Source organism: Phoca vitulina, unplaced genomic scaffold (genome assembly GCF_004348235.1).
Source record: "Phoca vitulina isolate PV1807 unplaced genomic scaffold, GSC_HSeal_1.0 scaffold81, whole genome shotgun sequence".
Taxonomy (NCBI): Eukaryota; Metazoa; Chordata; class Mammalia; order Carnivora; family Phocidae; genus Phoca; species Phoca vitulina.
In genome coordinates this window covers 4615947-4637123 of record NW_022589784.1, presented here as the reverse complement: position 1 = coordinate 4637123, position 21177 = coordinate 4615947, and the positions used below count along the sequence as shown (strand labels likewise).

The following is a 21177-nucleotide window of genomic DNA, read 5'->3' as shown; positions in this document are numbered from 1 at the left end:
GCTCTGTGCTAAGCCCTTTGATGCGTTATCTCCCTCACTTACTCATCATCTATTTACCAGACACCTGCTTTGTGCCAGACCCGGTTTTGTGAAACACACAACAATCATTGCTCTCATAGACCCCACATTCCAGTGGAGAGCGACAAACAATAAATAACACACGTGAGTGAATGTGTAGCCAGGTAGAAAGCAAAGGCACTATAGATAAAAATAAAGTGGGGAAGCAGAGTTTACATTTTTTTTTTTTAACATTTTATTTATTTGAGAGAGAGAGAAAGTGAGAGCGAGTGAGCACAAGTGGGGTGAGGGGCAGAGGGAGAAGCAGACTCCATGCTGAGCAGGGAGCCCGACGCGGGACTCGATCCCAGGACACGGGGATCATGACCTGAGCCGAAGGCAGCTGCTTAACCGACTGAGCCACCCAGGCGCCCCCAGAGTTTACATCTTAAATAGAGTTGTCAGAGGAAGCATCAGGAAGAAGGTGACGTTTGCATGAAGATTTAAAGACAGTGAGGGAGGGAGCCATGGTGATGTCCAGGAAAACAGCATTCTAGGCAGAGGGAACAGCCAGTGCAAAGGTCCTGGGGCAACATCATGCCTGGCGTGTTGGAGGAACAGGGAGGGGGCCCATGTGGCTGGAGCAGATGGGCAAGGAGGAGAAAGGGAGGAGGGAAGGGCAGGGAGGGGACCGGGCAGGTCATACAGGGTCTTGTGGGCCACACGGAGGACTTGGGCTTCTACCCCAGGGAGATGGGAGCCCAGGAGAGCTGTGGGCAGAGGAGGGCAGGACCTCACTGCGGTGCTCACGGGCGCCCTCTGGTGGTTATTGTGGGGAGCACTGACGGGGGGGGGGCAAGAGTGGGAGGACCCAGAGTGGAGGCGACTGCACTGGTCCGGGTTATCCATCACAGGGCTGGACCAGGGTGGAGGCCACGGACATGGTAAGCAGCAGCCAGATTCCGGATTTATGTTAAAGGTGAAGCCAGGATTTGATGACAGAGTGTGGGCATGAGAGAAAAAGAATCATGGATGACATCAAGATTTTTGAACCAAACCACATGGAGGATGGACGCGCTCTCAATGAAGACTCATTGCAGCCTCTTGACACAATGTGGTAGTTTATCATTACTTCCAATTTACACCTGGGGAAACTGAAGCTCAGAGAGGTAAAGCAAGTCCCCCAAGGCCACACAGCAGGAGTTGTCCTAGATGGGATTCAAACTCAGGCTGCCTCCAAATCTATGCCTGTCTCACCTTGGGGACCAACTGTGTCTCTCCCTCCCAGAGCTCCAGAACCTTCCCACTCTCCCTCACGTCTATCTCCCATTGCCATGACAGCGACACACAGTGCATTCATTTCCTACGGCTGCTATAACAACCACAAACATGGTGGCTTCAAACAACACAGATGTATTATTCTAGAGGTCAGAAGTCTGATACGGATCTCACTGGGCTAAAATCAAGCTCCTCCTGGAGGCTCCAGGGGAGAATCTGCTTCCTGGCCTTTTCCAGCTTCGAGGGTCGGCCTGCACTCCACGGCGGGTGGCTCCCTCCTCCATCTGCAAGGCCAGGAACGGTCGGATGAGTCTTTCTCACATTGAACCCTTTCAACACCGACTGTTCTGCTTCCCTCTTCACTGTTTGAGGACTCATGAGGTTAGACTGGGCCCACGCAATTCGTCCAGAATAATCTCTCCATCTCCCCGTCAGCTGGTTAGTGCCCTTAAATCCTCTGGCAAATACACTTTCCCCTTTGCCACGTAACGTGGAGAGTTCACAGGTTTGGAGGGATTTGGATATGGACATTTTGTGGGGGACACTCTCTGCTCACCATATCCAGTGAGGTCACAAGGGCCTCTGTGACCTCATCATGCCCTGGTGCCCAAATTTACAAGCTGGCCCCTCCCACATGGCTGCTGGATGGACAAACCTGTCACCAGGGATTTGAACCTAGGTGTCCTGACCCTCCAGCTGCCATGGGAGCCCAGCCCGAGGAAGCTCAGAAGCCTTGCTCGAGCGTCCAGACCCTGTTTAAGAGAGTCAAAGCCTTACTCGCTAAAACCCCACCACCTCCGACCCTGCCCCCGCCCCCCTCCCGGAACCCGGGCTGTACACATGTGTATGGGTATGTGTTTGGGCACGTGCGCGAAAATGTCCTGGAACATCTCCCATCACAGCAGGTGAGCTTGAGCACGGCAGGCCTACCGGCACCTCCGGCCTGAAGGCTGGCGTAGAAGGCCGTGCTGCCTGCCCCCTCTGCATGACCCACTCCCCTCCAAGCAGACCTGGATTTCCACCTTGAAGCAGTGGGGACCAGGGTGGGCCTTTCACCAGGAGGGGCTTCCTGGAGATGCGGGGAAGGAGCTCCAGCCTGGCTGAGTACGGGTGGGAGCTGGGTCTGCCCCGCAGGTGCTGGACACAGGAGAGCAGCTGATGGTCCCCGTGGATGTCCTAGAGGTGGATAACGAGGGGGCCCTGTGGAAGTTTCTGCTCTCAGGAGCCACGGCTGGGGCGGTGTCCCGCACTGGCACGGCCCCTCTGGACCGAGCCAAGGTGTACATGCAGGTGCGCGGGGAGCACAGCTCTGGAGCCTCTGGGGTGGGGCTGGATGGAGGCAGAGCTGATGGGGTTCAGGATGGGGGTGAGTGTGCAATTGGAAACAGGTGCGAGGGTGGGGCTGGGACGCGGGTTGGAGTCAGGAGGAGGCTGAATGGAGGTAAGGGTGGGGGTTGAAGTTGGGGATGGTGCTGGAGCCAATGGGGATGGAGCATGAACTTGAGTTGGAGGAGCCGAGACAACCGTACCAGGGACAGGGTGGGTTGGGGATAAGGGAATTGAGGATGGGGTCTTTGGATGGCTTTGAAGGCAAACTAGAACAGGTAAGGAGAGGAAGGTGAGGAAGGAGATGAGCACGTGGGTCTGTGTCTGAAGGTGAGGAAGGAGATGAGCACTGTGAGGCCAGCTGGGAAGGGAGCGGGAGGAGGAATGGGGTTGGGTGGCTGGGGACAGGATGGGGTCGAGCTCCAGGCTGGGATGGAGGCGATCAGGTGGGAGGCTCCTCACAGGGCCAGTGGTCTCCCTATCCCCAGGTCTACTCCTCCAAGACTAACTTCATGAACCTGCTGGGGGGGCTCCGGAGCATGGTCCAGGAGGGGGGCTTCCGCTCCCTGTGGCGGGGCAATGGTATCAACGTCCTCAAGATTGCCCCCGAGTACGCCATCAAGTTCTCTGTCTTTGAACAGGTGGGCGGGGGAGAGGGAGAGGCCCACTTTGCACAGTCCTGCCCTTCAACCCAAACCTCTCCTACACGCCCTCTCAAGCCCAGATCCTTACCCAAGACACACTTTCACCCTCTGGCCCTAGACCCAGGGTGGGTTTCAGCTAGGAAGAAGGTCAGCAGTTCTCTCCTGTTCCTCTCTCCTGCCCCAGTGTAAGAATTACTTCTGCGGAGTGCATGGATCCCCACCCTTTCAGGAACGTCTCCTTGCTGGCTCCCTAGCTGTGGCCACCTCCCAGACACTTATCAACCCCATGGAGGTAAGAGAACATCTGCCCTGTGGAAGATGAAACAATGTGAAAATTAGCTACCAGCTGTTACCGCTTCCCCCTCGTCTTCTCCTTCATGTGAGGTGCGTGCCCAACTTGTGTTCCAGATGGCTCCCCAGTCATCTCAACAACTATTTACTGGTTGGGTCCTATCCTTTTCCCTTCAAAGATCCAAGATGCCACCTGTGTAATTTACTAAATTCCTGTGCATATTTCAGTGTATTTTTGGCCTTTCTCTTCTTCCTCTGCTATGTCTGTCCAGGCACTAATGTCTTTTTTTTCCTCTTTTGGCGGGGAGGGGGGGTAACAATTAGATTTTATTTTGTACAGCAGTTTTACAGAAAAATTGAGCAGGAAGTAGAGTTCCCACACACACCTCTCCCCACATACACAGTTACTACTATTAACATCCTGCGTGGGGGAGGGAGACGTTTGTTGCAACTGATGAGCCAATATCGATACATTATTATTAAAGCCCATAGTTGCCTTCAGGTTCACTCTTGGTGTAGTCCATTCTGCGGTTTGTACAGATGTATACGGACACCTACCCCCCATTAGGGTGTCATATAGAGTAGTTTCACTGCCCTAAAAACCTTCTCTACTCCACCTACTCACCCCTTCTGGCTTCTCCCCTGAATCCCTAATCATTTCATTGTCTAGTTTTACCTTTTTTTTTTTTAAATTTTATTAATTTAAGTGATCTCTACACCCAACGTGGGGCTAGAACTCACAACCCCGAGATCAAGAGTCACATGCTCTTCCGACTGGGCCAGCTGGGCATCCCTATAGTTTTACCTTCTGTCTTTAATTTTCGAGGCTTGACCTTACTCTTTCTCATCCCCCATCCCTGCTTTTCTTTATCGGTTTCCAGGTTACTCCCACCGTGGTTTCCCATATAAACTTTAGAAGTAACTTACCTCTAGTAAGTTCAGAAAACAAAGTCACCTATTGGTATTTTTTACTGGGATGGTATTCAATTTATAAATAAGCTTAGAGATTCCCGCCATCTATGAGGCCGGCTCTGGTATCCAAGATCATTTCTATTTGTTCAAGTCTCCTTTTATGTACTTTAATGGTCTTTTAAATTTTTCTCATATAATTCTTGCTCTTAACTAGTTAAATTTCCTCTTAAGTGTATTTGTGTTCTATTGCTGCGTAACAAATTGCCACAGACTCGGTAACTTAAAAGGATACAGATTTATTACCTTTTGTTTGTCTGTGGGTCACACCTGGGCACTGGCTAGTCAGGTCCTCTGCTCAGGGTTTCATCAGGCCAAAATCAAGGTGTTGGCTGGGCTACAGTGAACCCACCAGAGGCCTGGGTCCTCTGTCAAGTTCCTTGGTTGTTGGCAGGATTCAGTTTATGGTTGTAGGACTGAGGTCCTCAGCTCCTAGAGGCCACCCACTGTCCCTGCCATGTAGTCCTCTCCACAACAGTCAGCTTGTTTAAGACCAACTGAAGAGTGTCCTGGATACTCCCAATCGCTCTGATTTCTTCTGTCTCTGGCAACAGACTCTTTTATTAAAGGGCTCACCTGATTCGGTCAGGCCCACCCAGGACAACTGGTCTTGCTTCACTTAAAACTAATTGCTTAAGGACCCGATACATCTGCAAAATCCCTTCACTTTCATGAAATGTAACTTCATGTCATGTAACTTGACGAGGGGAGTGATACCCAATCATCGTCCCAGGCCTAGCACACTGTCAAGGTCAGGGTGGGAGGGGAGGTGGGCATCATATGGAGCATACATATCAGGGGTGGGAAACTCGGGGACCACCTTAGAATTCTGCCTACCGCACTGGGTGTTCGGTTTTTTGGGCAATTGTAGAGCTGCCAATATTTTGATATTGGGGTATTTTGTACAAATGACTATGTCTGGCTTCTCTTGGAAAATTGGCAAACCTGGCCACCCCGTGGGGTCTGCACCCCCGTGGCATGATGTCTGGCTGCCGCTGGGTTTAAGCTGTGACTCCGCTCAGTCCACGCCACTTCCCTTATCCTCTTGGCCTCTGTCAGCACTTGGGCTTCTGAACCCTGGGTTGAAAGCACACATAGGCCAAGGAATCGCATGGCTCTGGGTTGGAAACTCAGCTCTCTGCACTCCTGAGCTTCCACTTCCTCAGCTGTAGGACGGAAATGCCAGCCGCCGCTGAGGGTCAAGAAAGGGGCATGCAGGGTGGCCACTGGGGGCTAGTCGATGAGGGTTGATGAGAGCATTCGATCAGATGAGCCACCTCCCTCCTCGCCCTCCCCAGGTGCTGAAGACGCGGCTGACCCTGCGCCGGACAGGCCAGTACAAGGGGCTGCTGGACTGTGCAAGGCAGATCCTGGAGCAGGAGGGCACCCGTGCCCTGTACCGCGGCTACCTGCCCAACATGCTCGGCATCATCCCCTACGCCTGCACGGACCTGGCCGTCTATGAGGTGTGGGTCCCACAGAGGGGTGCCAGGGCTTGTGTGAACGCAGGCCCGTAGTAAACTGCCTCCTGACCCCCTTCTCTTGCAGATGCTCAGGTGCTTCTGGTTGAAGTCAGGCAGGGACATGGAGGATCCCAGTGGCCTGGTCAGTTTGTCATCTGTGACGCTGTCCACGACCTGTGGCCAGATGGCCAGTTACCCGCTGACATTGGTGCGCACCAGGATGCAGGCCCAAGGTCAGACTAGCCCCAGTGGCCACCGTGCATGCCCCTCCCCTTAGCCTTGACTGAACTTTCTCATCCCCCAAAAGTGACTCCCGAACTGACCTCTAAACCTACCAAGACTCACCCCTAAATCTGACCCCAACCCCAAATTAACCCTACAAACCACTGAAATGAACATCTCCCAACTGACCCCCACAAACACCCCCCAAATGCAACTCAGGCCCCCACACCATATTTCAAGACATAGATTCCCCAAATGCTCTCCCAACTTCTCCAAATCTGACCCAGCCTGTATTCCTAAAATTCCTAAATTCGCTAAACCTGACCCTTAGACATCCCAATGTCATAACCACTTCCTCCACTACCCTGTATACTCCCCAAATGGACTCTCAGCCCCTAAACCAATCCACAAACATCCAAACAAGTCCTTGGTCCACTACCCTAATCTTGAAAATATCCCCAAACCATCCCTTAGCACACTTCCCAAATCTCTGGCGGATCTTAGAAGTTCCCTCCCAAATAAGCGTGAATGTTTTCTGAGATGTTCCTGAAAACAAATCCTGAAAACTCCTGCCTGAGTTGATCTCTCTCCCCAAACTGACCAATTTCCTCTAAGTCTTCCAAACTCCTTCCCAACGCTGACCCCCAGACCCCAGCCCCTGGCTTCACCCAACCCCCAACATTCCAGCCCCCCCCCCCCGGGGTGGCCCGATCCTCTCTGGCAGAAGCCCTGAGCTTGCCCCTGTTCCCGCAGACACTGTGGAGGGCTCAAACCCCACCATGCGCGGAGTCTTCCAGCGGATCCTGGCCCAGCAGGGTTGGCCGGGGCTGTACAGAGGCATGACTCCCACCTTACTGAAGGTGTTGCCAGCAGGTGGCATCAGCTACGTGGTGTATGAAGCCATGAAGAAAACCCTGGGTGTATAGGCAGTGGCCAGTCGACACACCCTGGGCAGAATGGACAGGAGGATGCAGGGTCCCCTGGCCCAAAGAGCCCTCCAGGCTCAGGTCCAGGGGGGCAGTTTTTGTCAGGGGAAGCAGTCTGGGGGCCTGGGTCAGAAGATCCCTGGGGATCCTTCCCGAGGGTGCAGCCAGGGACTAGTCTGGACTCCCGTTTGGCTCGTTGTGGCTTGTCCTGGCTTCAGGGTGAAATGGTGGACGTGGGGACAACCTGAAATAAAGAGTTTCTGCTGGATGTGTCTGGGATACCTGCGTCCAGGAGGGGAGCTGGGTATCTGGAATCTCTGGGGCTAGACTAGGAATCCGTGGTTTCAGGGCGTGAGCTGGGGACCTGGAACACCCTATGTCTAACAGGGAGCTGGGCGCTTCGGATATCTGTGTCCCAAGAGTGGAAGCTGGGCGCCTGGGATCCCTGGGTCTCGGAAAGAGGCCTGGATATCTTGGGCCCCTTGGTCCTGAGTAGGAATTGTAAACCTCCATAACGCCTGGGTTCAGGAGAGAACTGAGGGCCTAGGATTGGAGCTTGGAGCTCAGGTCCCCAGACCTTATGTGAAGAGGGTGTGGGGTGTGGAATTAGGGTCCTAGGAGAGAACCGATGGCCCTAGACCCTTGAATTCTGGAGGGGAACTGGTTCCATGAGTCCTGGAAGAGAAGTGGGGGCTCTAGAATCCTGGGTGGAGAAGAGAGGGGGATACAGGGGATCCCTGGGTTCCCTGCTGCTCTCGGCCCACCCCACCCCCGGAAGCATCCGACCTCCAAGGCCTCGAGCAGGCCACGTGTTCGGCCTGCCCAGCCAGGCTCCTGGGGCGCTAACCTAGACGTCAGGCCTGAATTCCCCTCAGCCGGTCGGCACTGCCCACGTCGACTGCCATTCACTTTCGCTACGGCTAATCCCCTATCGTCGTCTGGAGGCCGGCTCCGCCCCAATGCAGCTACGCTTCCACTGGCTCCCACCAAAACTGGGCCCCTTTACTTCCTTCCCTGCCATTTGTCCAGAGCGGTGTCCGTCACCTTGCACCCGCCCCCGCCGCCCAGCCATTGGCTTAGAAATCAAGGCTAGAAGAGGATTCTGGTTAACAGGGAAAGCAATCCAGTCAAACCTAAGCGCGTCACCCAGACTTCGTCAGGGATTGGATTAAGTTGACTGCCAATCTGCGCAAGACCCGCCTTCTGCGTGTCCTCATTGGCTTGCGTACACGATTATCTCACCTGGCGCCTGCCCAGCCTGTTCAAAGGGGCCTTTCGGCAGGCCCCTCCTTCCTGTCCACTTGACTCTCCGGAGTCGTCAATCCAGTTCTGAAGTCGCCCCGTAGTTCTGGAACTCCCGCTTCATTGGGCCTCCTGCCCTCTCGGGTCGCCTCGATTTGCCCGCCCAGCGCCGGCAGCCCGAAGCCCACTGCCTCCGAGAGCTGTCGGTCACGCGGCGCCTCCCGCCCACTGCCTCTCGCGGCACTCCGATTGGTCGCTTGCCTCCAGAGGCCGCGATTGGTGTCCCAGGAGCGGCGGCCGCCTCCGATTGGCCTGGCTGCGCCGTCCGTCACGCCGGCGGCGGGAGGAGGCGTCCCTCTCCCCCCTCGTCGTCTTCCCAGCCGCTGGGTTCCCAGAGTGCTCCGCGGCCGTGTGGAGCGAGGCCTTGTTCCCGCGTTGAGCCGCCGCCGCCGCCGCCGCCTCCTCAGCTTCAGCCTCCGCGCCAGGCCCGGCCCCGCCGCGCCATGTCGGACTACAGCACGGGAGGACCCCCGCCCGGGCCGCCGCCGCCCGCTGGCGGCGGCGGAGGAGCCGGGGGAGCCGGGGGCGCCGGGGGAGGCCCTCCGCCGGGCCCGCCGGGTGCGGGGGACCGGGGCGGCGGCGGCCCCGGCGGCGGCCCGGGCGGGGGGTCGGCCGGGGGTCCCTCCCAGCCGCCCGGCGGGGGAGGCCCGGGGATCCGCAAGGACGCTTTCGCCGACGCCGTGCAGCGGGCCCGCCAGGTGAGGAGGCCGCGGGCCTGAGGGGCGCGCGCGGGCGGGGGAGGGGGCGGGGTCACGCGCGCGCGCGCGGGGTCGCGGGGGGGCGGCCCGAGGCCGCCGCGGGGTCACGTGGGGCGGTAGGCGGGGGCCTGGGCCGCCCAGGGTGTCTCCAGTGGGCCCCCAGCGGGTGACCCCCCTGCAGGGTGAAGGGGTGGCCGGGGGGTCGCCAGGAACGGCCCCTGGATGTTCAGGGGTCCCGGAGGGCTGGGACTCACTTTGGGGAACCCCCTTAGGACACCCGATGGCGTGATTCCCTCTCTAGGAAGCAAAGTGTCCCCCTTCCCGGTGGGGAGGGTCTTGCTTTTCCCTTACCTCCCCATCAGGGCAGAGAGCTCTGTTTGCCCCCAACCCAGTCGCATTTTTTGCCCGCCCGCCGGGAAGAAGGGACTTTGGGAGGAAAACAGCCTTTTTTCTTGAGCCTGCAGAGGGGGAACCCTTGCTACCAGAGTGGCCGAGCACTTAGGCGAAATGGGGAGGGTGGGCACAGGGTCTGGCTCTTTTTGATGCTTCCGGTGGCCTGAAAGATGGTCTCTCTTTGGCAAAGAGGGGAGGGTCCCACCACTGTGTTTTGAGGCGTGATGATACCATGGAGGTGTCACATGCCGTTGTGACTGACCTCCTCAGCTCCTTTTGTGGCCTCCCCACGTCCTGGAGAGCAGGAGGCCTGCAGAATGGGCGAACTTTGCCGCCCTCTCAGGAAGCCGACTGTCTGGGGGCCGACTGAGTGCTTTCCTTGGGTTCCAGTGCCTCCAGGGCAGAGTGGGAGGTCCCGTTAGGTGAACGCCCTGTTCCCGCCCAGTGTGGTCTGTGGCTTTCTCACCTATGGAGCCGGGTAGGGTTCTAACGTGCACTTGATCTGGTTGCCCACCCACCTGCCTTGCTGGAGAAGCAGTCGTAACTAGCCGAGTTGATGCTCTTTGCTGGGGTGGGAAAAGGCCTCATCCCAAGAGCTTTGGCTCACAGTGTTAAAAGGACAAAAATTGGGAGAGGTGGAAAGATAGATCCTTAATTCATGGTTTGTGTGTCTTTGGAAAACTTGTAATAATCCCACAGACTCTGGTCATAAACTTGTGGGATCGGGGTAATTTGAAATTGCTCCTCACGTGTCTGACATGTAACCTGTGTTTTCAAAAAGGGTCTTTTCTTTTGGTGGAATGAAGATTTCGGATGCCTTTAAGCAAAAACTTCCCTAAAATTTGTTCAACGAACGCAAAGATTTTGAGGGTGAGGGAGATAAAGGAAAGTTGTGCTCTTCACCATCCCAGAAGAGCCAGGCTACAATCACACTTCCTGCCTCCCTCGTGGAGGCAACCTGAGGACCCTCCTGAGAGCAAATCAGTGTGGATTGTGGTCCAGTTGCAAACAACATAGGCGCAAATCCCAGCTAGAAAGGGAGTTTGAAATTCCTGGATGACTGTTGAACGCTGAGGCCCTCGGGTACGTTCTGAGAAGTTGGTCTGAGCACCAGGGAAGGTTGGTTGTGGTGGTAACCTTCTGTGCCTACGATTGTGTTTCTAGATCGCAGCCAAAATTGGAGGCGACGCTGCTACAACAGTGAACAACAGCACTCCTGATTTTGGTTTTGGGGGCCAAAAGAGGCAGTTAGAAGACGGAGGTAACTATAACTACCTGCTGGGAAGAAGGCCTGGGGGTAGAGTGAGGTGCCTTTGTTTGAACGTGGTTCAGAGTCAGGGGGAAGCCGTTTGGTCTTTTAAAACCTCAGCAATCCCAGCTTTGTTCATTCTTTTTGTTCGGGCTGCCATCCTGGGGTATCAGGTGGCTGAGAGGAGCAGATTGATTGTGACTAGGTCCAAGTTGTAAGTTCTCAAGATCGTTCCTCCCCTTCTGGTAGGCTTGGGAAATGCTCGCGGTTTTGTTGAGGCCCCACATAAGTGCAGTTTGGCTGGCCCCAGGGCATGCAATACTACCCACAGTAGCCAAAATGATCAGTGTGGGGATCAGCCAAAACCAGACTTACACCTGGGCCCTTCCTGACCCCGGACTCGAGTGCCACCATCATTGTTCCTGTTATAAAGAACTTTTTTACTGTTAAGTGCTAGTGGTGGGACTGATGGAAGTCTGGTCCCACTCCGGGGTTGGTCCCTGCTACTCTCCTGTCTTGGCTCTGATATTGGGGGTGGGGGAGGGGGGATTGTTTACCAGGCCGTGTGGCATCAGCATCAGATTTGAGGCAGCTGTGGGTGGGTGGGTGCAGCATCTGACATCCTCTCTCTTTCACAGACCAACCGGAGAGCAAGAAACTGGCTTCCCAGGGAGACTGTAAGTCCATTGGATGGTGCAGGCAGAGGGCAGCTTCAGGGTCTTAAGAGGTTTTTAGGATTTGGGAGCTAGAAGCTCTAAGCAGATGGCACCTGTCCTTTATGGAGGCTCTAGGTGCTTATCATCTGGGGTCCATGAGCTTTAGGGATCCCAGAGCCCCCTGGAGATAGAGGCAGACAGTCAGATGTGAGGCGGGTTCATCACACTCAAGTGCTCAGGAAGGCTCAGGAGCACTGTGATAGGTGCCAGCCGCTCCTCGGGCAGGCAGGGGTACCTGGGGGCCAGCAGTGTTCAGGGTCCCAAAGAGGAGCCAGGCCAATCTTTGCTTTGAATTTTCTCTCTGCAGCCATCAGTTCTCAACTTGGACCCATCCATCCTCCCCCCAGGTAAGTTGTGATTTGGAAGACACTTGTTTCCTTGTCTGTCTGCTGTCTCTGGCCTTTCTTGCTGACTTGGGGGAGAGCTGTGTCTGGGGGCTGCACCGTTTCGGACTTTGTCCCCGCTACTTGCTTGGCCACAGAGAAGCCCAGGAGGCAGAAGAGCTGCCTTTGCGCCTGTGTGTGGGGCCCAGGGAGGGGCGGTCTTTGCGCCCTGTTGTTGCCTGCGCTGTGGGACACTCCTCGGGAGACAGCCATCTTCCCAGAAGGGCTGGGGGCCGGCGGCGGTGTTCTCGTCCGCCTTCTGCAAATGCTTGATCCCCGAGAACTGGTGGGGCCTGGGGTTCTCTCCTACCTTTTGCCGCCTCCCCAGCCCCCAATGACCTCAGTGGATCTGTTGTGGAATCCTTTGTGAAGGACCACGTTGTTTCTTTTTTTGCTTCTAAGAAATGCAGTAAAATTGGTTTGCTAGGGAGAGGACATGGAAAAGATACAGACCTTTTTTTTTTTTTTTTTAAGTCAAGAGACCTGAAGTGATTGTCAGAATTGTGTAAAAGTGTCCAAGCGTTTGCTTTTGCCCAGAGTCCGTGGGGCCACGCTGACCCCGACCAAACCTCTTGTGGCTTGCATGGGGAAACTGAGGCCTCGAGAGGTCGAGTGGCTTGCTGTGGGGAGAAGGAGCCCTGTGCTCTTGTCAGACTGTGCTTAGGCCTGTGGGGTCTTGGTCCCGATGTGGTGGGAAGCATGGGCAGAGGCCAGTAGCACCAAGGGCCCCACAGGTTAGGGGCTGTGGCTTTGAGGGGCCTTTTCTCCTAGAGACCCTCTGTCTATTCTGTCTCACTTGAGACTGACTCTTATCGTCTCTCTTTGCAGGACTTCAATGACAGAAGAGTACAGGGTCCCAGACGGCATGGTGGGACTAAGTGAGTGTGGGTCGCTGTGGGATGCCCGTTTTCCCTGTCTCTCAGGGACTGTGTTCTGGGAGCACCTGCTGGCCCAGGAGCTTTTGGTGTGAGAGGGCCTCATGTACTGTGCTCTCACCTGTTCTCTCTGGGCGGGGAGGCAGGTGGAGCTCTCAGGAGGACCAGGAACCCCTGCCACACGGTCTTTTCAGTGCTGGAGTACCCTCATCAATCTCTGCTTTTTTTCCCTTTTCTCCACGTAGTCATTGGCAGAGGTGGTGAACAGATTAACAAAATCCAGCAGGATTCAGGCTGCAAAGTCCAGATCTCGCCAGGTAAGAGAGCCAGATTTGTGTCAGAACGGGCACTGGGCTGGGCTGGGCTCCTTGTACTTTTTTTTTTTTTTAACAGTTCCCTGACAGGCAGAAGTGAGACAGGTTGGTGGTCACTGAGTGACCTCTAAGTGCCAGGCTCAGGGCAGAGTCTCAACCAGTACAGCACGGCATCCAGCACACAGCTGCAACTTTCGTTTTCTTTGGCTTCACAGTTGGGGGGGGGGGGACGGTCGAGGCGGGAGATCGAAGATTGAGTATAGGAAGTTTTGCTCTAAACTGTTAGTTAAGTCACCATCTGAAGTAAACACCCAACAGGAAACCAGTGGGAATGTGTGAGGCAGGGAGATGCATTCGAAGGAATGGCTTTGAAACCCAGCCCAGGTTTGCACCCCAGTCTGGCTGCTCAGCTGCGCGCGCCTGCTGGGCCGGGGTTCTGAGGGCTGGCTCTGACCCAGTGGGCTTTGTAGACTGATCTCGGTGGTGGCAGGAGTGGCCTAGCTTTGGGACCTCACCTTCCACCTCATCTTTTTCCCTAAATGTTCTCCCTCCTTGACTGGACTCCAGGCTTCCCAGCCTTGGTCTTGCGTAGAGCAGCCTCCCAGGAGTCTAATGAGGGAGCGATTTGTCAGGCTGTTAATGGTGGTACAGGTAGCCGTTGTTTGTTGTGCAAGTTTCACCATTTCCCTGGAAAGCCTTTCTCTAGTGTCCGTAGACCCGGGAGGCACTGACCCTCTCTCTCCTCTGCAGACAGCGGTGGCCTACCCGAGCGCAGCGTGTCCTTGACAGGAGCCCCAGAATCTGTCCAGTAAGTCCCTGGCGGGGCCTATCATTGTGATGAGGGGAGCAAGCAGAAGCTCTCTCCATCCTTTGGAAAGTTGGGGGCGACTCCACCATGTCCCTCGACCCTTGCCCTCTCCAGGGGGCTGTACTGATGCTTTGATTGCCTTGACTTCGAAGATCTGGGAAAACCACCTGAATAGCCCCAGCCCTGGGGACGGACCCTCTTCATCATCTGTCAGACACACATGTTGGAGTCACCTTCCCTTTGAGCTGGATGGGGCTGTCAGACCAGTACTTTTTCAAGTGTCTGAACCCCGCTCTTCCCCTTCCCAGGAAAGCAAAGATGATGCTGGATGACATTGTCTCTCGGGGTCGTGGGGGGCCCCCAGGACAGTTCCACGACAATGCCAATGGAGGCCAGAATGGCACTGTGCAGGAGATCATGATCCCCGCGGGGAAGGCTGGCCTGGTCATCGGGAAAGGCGGGGAGACAATTAAGCAGCTGCAGGTGAGGGGTGGGATGGAGGACAGAAGCTCCTCCTGTCCCAGGAAAGTCTCCTTCCTGCGTCTGCGTGTGCACACCCCACCGACTGCTTAGTCAGAGCCTCTTACCCTTTGTGATTACACCTGCCCCCCACGTGCACTAGCCCCCGAAAGTCCTTTGAAAGCCTGGTACTGACTGTCCCGCATTGGTTGTAAAGGAGCGAGCTGGAGTGAAGATGATTTTAATTCAAGATGGCTCCCAGAATACGAACGTGGACAAGCCTCTCCGCATCATTGGGGATCCTTACAAAGTGCAGGTGAGAACCCTGGGGGAGACGGGGCGTCTGGAGAAGTGAGCAATAGATAGGACTGGAGATCTGAGTGAAAAGGGAGAGGTTTTCAAGAGCATTCGCTTGAAGTCAGCCCAGGACTCCCACTGTCATACTGAGTTCTCCTTCCCAGCACTGGACATGAGCAAGAGGCCTGAACTCTGATCTTTCATTTTCTTATCTGGAGAATGGGGGTTGCCGGCCATCCCTCCTCCTCGGGATGGCAGGTCAGGAGCTCAGCAGGGCTCTGCGGTGGGCCCAGCTTAGGCCCATGAGCCCTTGGGTCGTGGGAGGCTGGGGGAACAGTGTTGGGGGCTTGCCCTGTGCACACCATGCCTGTGTGTTCGCAGCAAGCCTGTGAGATGGTGATGGACATCCTCCGGGAGCGTGACCAGGGTGGCTTTGGGGACCGGAACGAGTATGGATCCCGGATTGGCGGGGGCATCGATGTGAGTGCAGGCTTCCTGTAGTGGTGGAGGGCCATGGGGTGGGTGTGACTCGTGCTCTGGTGGGCGGAGGGCACCAGAGCTGTGGGACAAGGTTCAGCTGACCCTTCCGCATTCCTGTCTCCGCAGGTGCCGGTGCCCAGGCATTCTGTCGGGGTGGTCATTGGCCGGAGCGGAGAAATGATCAAGAAGATCCAGAATGACGCTGGTGTGCGGATACAGTTTAAGCAAGGTCAGGGGCCTGGCTGAAAAGATGAGCTGGGTGGGTGGTGGCCGTGTCTACCAGTTCTGTTCTCAGGATCACTCTGAGGTTCCACTGCAGAGAGCCTGGCACCAGGGAGCCCGTTGAGCCTCTGTGGTGCCTTATTACTCCTAGCTGGCAGAACGTGCCCTTGTCTCCCTCCTTTACGGGAGAGCCATGTGCGAGAGTTCATGAAGGGCAGACTTGCTGTCTTCCTGTCATCAAATCTATCCCTTTCCTCTCCCCCACCGAACGGCCCATCCTGACCGGGCAGCCTGGACTGGATCACATCACTCTGTCCCAACTCTGGGCTATTCCCAAGCCTCAGTGAGAGTCTCCCAAGTGGCAGGCCCATTCTGAGGTTTATTGTCGTTCTTAGTTTCATGAAATGCATCTGTTCTGGGGGTGCCACGTGCAGGAAGAAGCCTCAGCTGCCACCCTGCCCTAGTTGGTCGGTTTTTTTCTCTGGAAACCTGGCCCACCCGCATTCTTCCCCCCCCCCCCCCCCCCCCGCTCCTCAATACATGGGGTGTGATGAGCGGCACTTTGAGCCTGAGATATTTCTGACACCTGGCTTGGCATGATGTCTACCTCGCAGAGGCGGTGTTATGGGGGTTTGGTGTTGCGCTTTTCTTTAAAATCCATGTCTCTGTTCTGGATGCTGGCTTCAGATGATGGGACAGGTCCTGAGAAGATAGCTCACATAATGGGGCCCCCAGATCGGTGTGAGCATGCAGCGCGGATCATCAATGATCTCCTCCAGAGCCTCAGGGTAGGTGGCTCCAGGCTCTGCTGCTGGTGGCTGGTGAGGGCAGAGGGAACTGGCCCAGCCCTCCCAGAGAAGTCCAGGGGCCAGGCTAGCTTTCTGCGGTCACTCTCTACCTCCTTCCTGTCTTGCAGAGTGGTCCCCCGGGCCCACCAGGGGGTCCTGGCATGCCCCCGGGGGGCCGGGGGCGAGGAAGGGGCCAAGGCAACTGGGGCCCTCCTGGTGGTGAGATGACCTTCTCCATCCCTACTCATAAATGTGGGCTGGTCATCGGCCGAGGTGAGTAGGCCCTGCCTGCGTTCTGTTCCTCAGCCCCCCCTCCTCCTGCCTTCTCTTCACTATCTGTGGTTCCCCACAGGTGGTGAGAACGTGAAAGCCATAAACCAGCAGACAGGCGCCTTTGTGGAGATCTCCCGGCAGCTGCCGCCCAATGGGGACCCCAACTTCAAGTTGTTCATCATCCGGGGCTCACCCCAGCAGATAGACCACGCCAAGCAGCTCATTGAGGAAAAGATTGAGGTGGGCTCAGGGAGGGGTTCTTGGAGCCTGGACCCATCTCCTGTCTCCTTCCCCCCACCCAAGTGACTTTGCTTCTCGTTCCTCCAGGGTCCCCTCTGCCCAGTTGGACCAGGCCCCGGGGGACCAGGCCCTGCAGGCCCCATGGGGCCCTTCAACCCCGGGCCTTTCAATCAGGGGCCACCTGGGGCTCCCCCGCAGTGAGTATTCATTCATCTCAGCTTCCTGGGATTTGGGACATGGGGGTTGCTGTGCTGCCAAGAAGAGCAGCGGACCCCATTTTCATTCAACACCAAGAAGTGCTGATCGCAGCGGTTCAAGGCACGATCCAGCCCAGACTCCTGTGTGATCGGTGCCATTTTTAAAAGATGTCACAGATGTTGACCCTGGTCTCCCACCTAATAGGCAAGCCCGTGTATGTTGAATCTGGGCGACTTGCACATCTTTAAGCCAACGGAGTTTGTGTTCTTTCGCATTGTTCATCTCACCTTGTCCTCGGCCAAGGGCCTGTGACTGAGTATAAGCAGTGGGCTAGGCCTGGGCCCCCTTCCTACCGGCCATCCCTGCCCCCGTGGAGGAGTGGTCCCAGCTCACGTGCCCTGTCTTTCTTGTCCCGCAGTGCGGGGGGCCCCCCTCCTCACCAGTACCCACCCCAGGGCTGGGGCAATACCTACCCCCAGTGGCAACCACCTGCTCCTCATGACCCAAGTAAGTAAGGCTGCCCAGGTGAAGGGCAGGACAGGGCTCGGGTGCCCAGGTGGGGAGGGCGGGGCTGGCTTCCAGTGCTGCCCTTCAGCCCGCTGCTCTCCTACAGATAAAGCTGCAGCCGCCGCAGACCCCAATGCCGCCTGGGCCGCCTACTACTCACACTACTACCAGCAGCCCCCAGGCCCCGTGCCCGGCCCTGCACCGGCCCCCGCGGCCCCCCCTGCCCAGGGCGAGCCCCCACAGCCCCCACCCGCCGGCCAGTCAGACTACACTAAGGCCTGGGAAGAGTATTACAAAAAGATCGGTGAGTGTGTGGGCCGCCGCAGGGGCTCCAGTAGGCCGGAGGCTGGTGAGCGGCCGCCGCGTCCCTGTGCTGTCCTCTGACCTCGAGGCCTTCCTCCCGCAGGCCAGCAGCCCCAGCAGCCCGGAGCGCCCCCGCAGCAGGACTACACGAAGGCCTGGGAGGAGTACTACAAGAAGCAGGGTGAGCCGCTGGGGTTGCGGGGCAGGGGCAGGGCCAGGCCCTCGGGCCCCCGGTCACACTCGCTCACCGTGACTCCGCTTCCGTGCAGCTCAAGTGGCCACCGGAGGGGGTCCGGGAGCACCCCCAGGCTCCCAGCCAGACTACAGTGCCGCCTGGGCCGAATATTACAGACAGCAGGCCGCTTACTACGGACAGACTCCAGGTCCTGGCGGCCCCCAGCCTCCACCCACACAGCAGGGACAGCAGCAGGCAAGTGGGAATTGCCACCCTCCTCCTCCTCCTTTTTCCTTCCAACCCCCGGCCACCGTCCATCCTGCCTTAGTGGGTAGCGCCGGAAATCCCTTCCCCTGCGGGGTGTGTCCTTGATGCCTGCAGCGGGGGCCGTGTGGCCAGAGGTCTCCGGGAGTCCCCACGAGCTGGGGAAGTGTGCGCTGGGTCCAGAGGTTAAACGAAGAGGCCTCCCTGCGCCGGCCCGCTTGTTCCTGTGTCACGCTGTCTCGATGCTGGGGGAGAGCGCGAAGCAAATACAAGGTGGAACTGTTGAACTGGTGGGTAGTCCTGGGGGTGGGGGGCAGGCCAGCAGCACAGACCTTGGTCGCCATCCTGGCTGCTAACTCACTCATTCAAAATCTGGCCACTTGGGAAGAAAACGGATGTGTTTTCCCCTCTCTGCATTACTTTTTTGGGTTTTGTTCTTTGCATTCTTTTATTTTTAACCCCACAATCTTTTCCCCGTGTCCAAGTGACTGTGTGTTGCAGGCGGCCCCAGCGTGGGTCAGCCCTGGCTCTGGTGGGACTCGGGGAGCTTGCCACGGGGACCGGCCGCAGGGCCCCTCCCGCCCTGCCTGGGCTCCGCCGCCGCCTCCGCGCTCGCGCCTGCCTCTGTGTCCTGGTTTTGTCTGTGAAGTGGGCATGACGATCGCCGCCACCTTCCAACCTACCTCACAGGGGTGTTGTGGGGACACCGTGATCTCTGAGATTGTCATGTTGTGATGCGCCGGAGCACCTGCCTTCCCGAAGACAGAGGGCACCCCTCCTCCCTCCCAGACCCTGAGCGCGCTTCTCCCTCTCTCCCCGCTCTGCCTCTGCGGCCCCCGCTTCTCTCCTCCTGGTCTTCACGTCCCTCTTGCTCCCTCCTCCATCAAGGAGCCAGTCTGACTTCAGCCGAGGGCCCCGGAGCACAGACTAGACACTTACAAACACATCGTTCCAGCCCGAGCTCGCCACAGGCGCGGGAGAGGGGCTTCCTGGCCCCCTCCTTGCCACCGTCCCCCCCAGCCTCCCGCCCCTCCCCCCTCCCCGTAGTGACCAATTCCTATCTCTTCCCTCTCCGCAGGCTCAATGAATCGAATGAATGTGAACTTCCTCATCTGTGAAAATCTTTTATTATTTTTTTTTCCATTTTGTTCTGTTTGGGGGCTTTTTTTTTTTTTTGGTTCTTTTTTTTTTTTTTTCCTCATGTGTTTGGCGAGAGAGCGATGGCTGCTGTGGGGGGTGCTGGGGAGCCCTTGCTGTGAGTGGCTTGGAGGTCACAGCCTGGGCAATGCCAGGCTCTCACTCTCTCGCTCATTCTGTGTGTCTCATGCTTTTTTCTTTCAAAATTGGGATCCTTCATGTTGAGCCAGCCATAGAAGATAGAATTAAATCTCTGCCAAAAAAAGAAAAAATTTTAAATATAAAAAACACAAAAAGCAAACAAAACCTATAAAATTATATATATATATATAAAAATCTCTATCCCTTCCTGAAACTGTCTCTTTCAGGGGAAAGCAATTCGTTTTCTTCCTACCACCCCTGGCCCTCTTCATGTTTTTAAAATAAACTTTTAAAAAGGAAAAAAAGTCACTCTTGCTATTTCTTTTTTTTTAGTTAGAGTTGGAACATTCCTTGGACCAGGTGTTGCTATTGCAGGCCCCCCCCCCCCCCCCCCAGTCAAGCCCCTTGATCTGCTCCTCCTCCTCCCCCCTGCCTCGCTCAGCTCCCTGCAGCCCCTCCCGCCCCCCACTCCCGGGACTGGTCTTGGGTTTCAGCTGTTCAAGAGGACATTGAAACTGAAAACAAATTGAGAACAAAAACAAAAAATTGTATGGCAGTTTTTACTTTTTATCGCTCGTTTTTAACTTCACAAATAAATGATAACAAAACCTCCCCGTGTCTGCTGGGTGCCGTCTCTCTCTCTTTCTCTCTTCCTCTTTCTCGTTTTCTTTCTTTCCCTCCTCTCTCCCCCGCCCCCTGTAGAGTTTTGAAGCAGATGTTTGTTTGTTTGTTCTTTATAGATGTTGTAAAAGCCTGATAATGGTGATTGGAAATTACAAGCTTTGTGTTGTGTTTTTTCTTTCCTTCCTTCCTTTTTTTTTTTTTTAAGAAAAAGAATTATAAGAAAAAATAGTTTTCTGCAGGCGCATTGTGCTTTCCTAACCCCCCCTCCCTTTTTTTTTTTTTTGGTTAAATAAAGTGCTTTTTGTCTAAAAACTGCGTGCTGGCCGCAGTTGTGTTTGTAGGAGACAAGTTAAAGAGGAACAAGGGTTGGCCAATCAGTGGGGTCTGGGCCCCCCAAAGACTGCTCTTCTGGTGTTGCCTTGCAGAAAAGGGAATAGGGTGAGCCCCAGTGGAGTAATCTTCCCCCATCCCACTTTTCCCTCTGGGGACATGGGGAGCAAGACACCCAGGAGGGGCTCTGGGGACAGGTGTTTCCATGGACGCAGCCTGCCACCACAGCAAACCCATGGCTGTGTGCGCCTCACGGGAGTCAGACTGGCCTTGGTAAGGCACCTGGCTGGGGCCTCGTCCGTCAGCGGGCCCCGGCGTAGAAACCAGGCCTGTTAGAGAATGGCACCGGTTCAGTGCTGGGTGGGAGGCTCTGCCGCCCGAGGGTGAGGACCGGATGTGGAAGAGCGACCTGAGGGGCCATCTGAGCTGTCTGGCCCAGGGGCGATCATCTCGAGGCCTACTGTGTTCCTGGAGTGCTCTTTCTGGGCTTAGAGTTGAATGTTAACACAGGTTTCATGTTCAGAAGCCTGGGCCCACAGGCTTCAAGGGCAGCCCCAAGCAGGAGCCCATGACAGCTCATAGCTCCCCCCCAGGCCTTGTCCAGGTTGGTCAGGAACCTGCTCCTGTGGGGGGGCCCGCAGTCAACCCACCCCTGTGGTGCCACGGCCCAGAAAGGGGCTGTCAGTCTGGGGCCTCGTGGGGAGTCAGCTCAGATTAAAGCCTGGCCTGCCGTCACCAGATGTCTTACCTCACAGGCACTGCGCCCCTTCTGAACCCCGTGTGGGTTCTGGGATGAGGGCGAAGGCAGAGCCCCCAGCCCCTCCCATCCCTGCAGGCTTTCAATGACAGAACAGCACTTAGCAAAAATGTTTTCTGGAGCTTCTT

The 21177-nt window shown here is 56.2% G+C and overlaps 2 protein-coding genes across 4 annotated transcripts; both read left to right on the top strand.

Annotated features, from left to right (window-relative positions):
• Positions 1-1633: 1633 nt before the first annotated feature.
• On the top strand, positions 1634-7783 carry SLC25A41 (solute carrier family 25 member 41). The gene is made up of 7 exons (XM_032394705.1): positions 1634-2180; positions 2410-2565; positions 3090-3242; positions 3430-3537; positions 5804-5971; positions 6054-6201; positions 6944-7783. The coding sequence occupies exons 1-7, from the start codon at positions 1977-1979 to the stop codon at positions 7114-7116; spliced, it is 1110 nt and encodes a 369-aa protein (XP_032250596.1). The 5' UTR covers positions 1634-1976; the 3' UTR covers positions 7117-7783.
• Positions 7784-8737: 954 nt separating this feature from the next.
• On the top strand, positions 8738-19643 carry KHSRP (KH-type splicing regulatory protein). 3 transcript variants are annotated; one of them, XM_032394813.1, is made up of 20 exons: positions 8738-9116; positions 10674-10770; positions 11397-11435; positions 11782-11821; positions 12686-12735; positions 12978-13049; positions 13797-13854; positions 14163-14337; positions 14531-14629; positions 14992-15090; positions 15217-15319; positions 16000-16100; positions 16229-16373; positions 16453-16613; positions 16701-16810; positions 17230-17318; positions 17425-17622; positions 17725-17802; positions 17891-18051; positions 19139-19643. In XM_032394813.1, exons 1-20 carry the CDS (start codon positions 8862-8864, stop codon positions 19145-19147), a joined length of 2139 nt encoding a protein of 712 aa, XP_032250704.1. In that variant the 5' UTR covers positions 8738-8861; the 3' UTR covers positions 19148-19643. The 3 variants fall into 3 exon arrangements, with proteins under 3 accessions (XP_032250704.1, XP_032250703.1, XP_032250705.1); XM_032394814.1 differs by having other exon boundaries at positions 8799-8877; positions 9020-9116; positions 17891-19643; XM_032394812.1 differs by having other exon boundaries at positions 17891-19643.
• Positions 19644-21177: the final 1534 nt, after the last annotated feature.

What these genes read in the sequence shown, in the direction of transcription:
- SLC25A41 (XM_032394705.1), top strand. Translation starts at nt 1,977, where the DNA reads ATGGGAGCCCAGCCCGAGGAAGCTCAGAAGCCTTGCTCGAGCGTCCAG. An exon ending in AGTTCTCTGTCTTTGAACAG is followed by an intron (nt 3,243 to 3,429) that starts GTGGGCGGGGGA and finishes CTCCTGCCCCAG; the next exon opens with TGTAAGAATTACTTCTGCGG. An exon ending in CACCAGGATGCAGGCCCAAG is followed by an intron (nt 6,202 to 6,943) that starts GTCAGACTAGCC and finishes CTGTTCCCGCAG; the next exon opens with ACACTGTGGAGGGCTCAAAC.
- KHSRP (XM_032394812.1), top strand. Translation starts at nt 8,862, where the DNA reads ATGTCGGACTACAGCACGGGAGGACCCCCGCCCGGGCCGCCGCCGCCC. An exon ending in GAGGCAGTTAGAAGACGGAG is followed by an intron (nt 10,771 to 11,396) that starts GTAACTATAACT and finishes TCTCTTTCACAG; the next exon opens with ACCAACCGGAGAGCAAGAAA. An exon ending in GGAGTACTACAAGAAGCAGG is followed by an intron (nt 17,803 to 17,890) that starts GTGAGCCGCTGG and finishes GCTTCCGTGCAG; the next exon opens with CTCAAGTGGCCACCGGAGGG.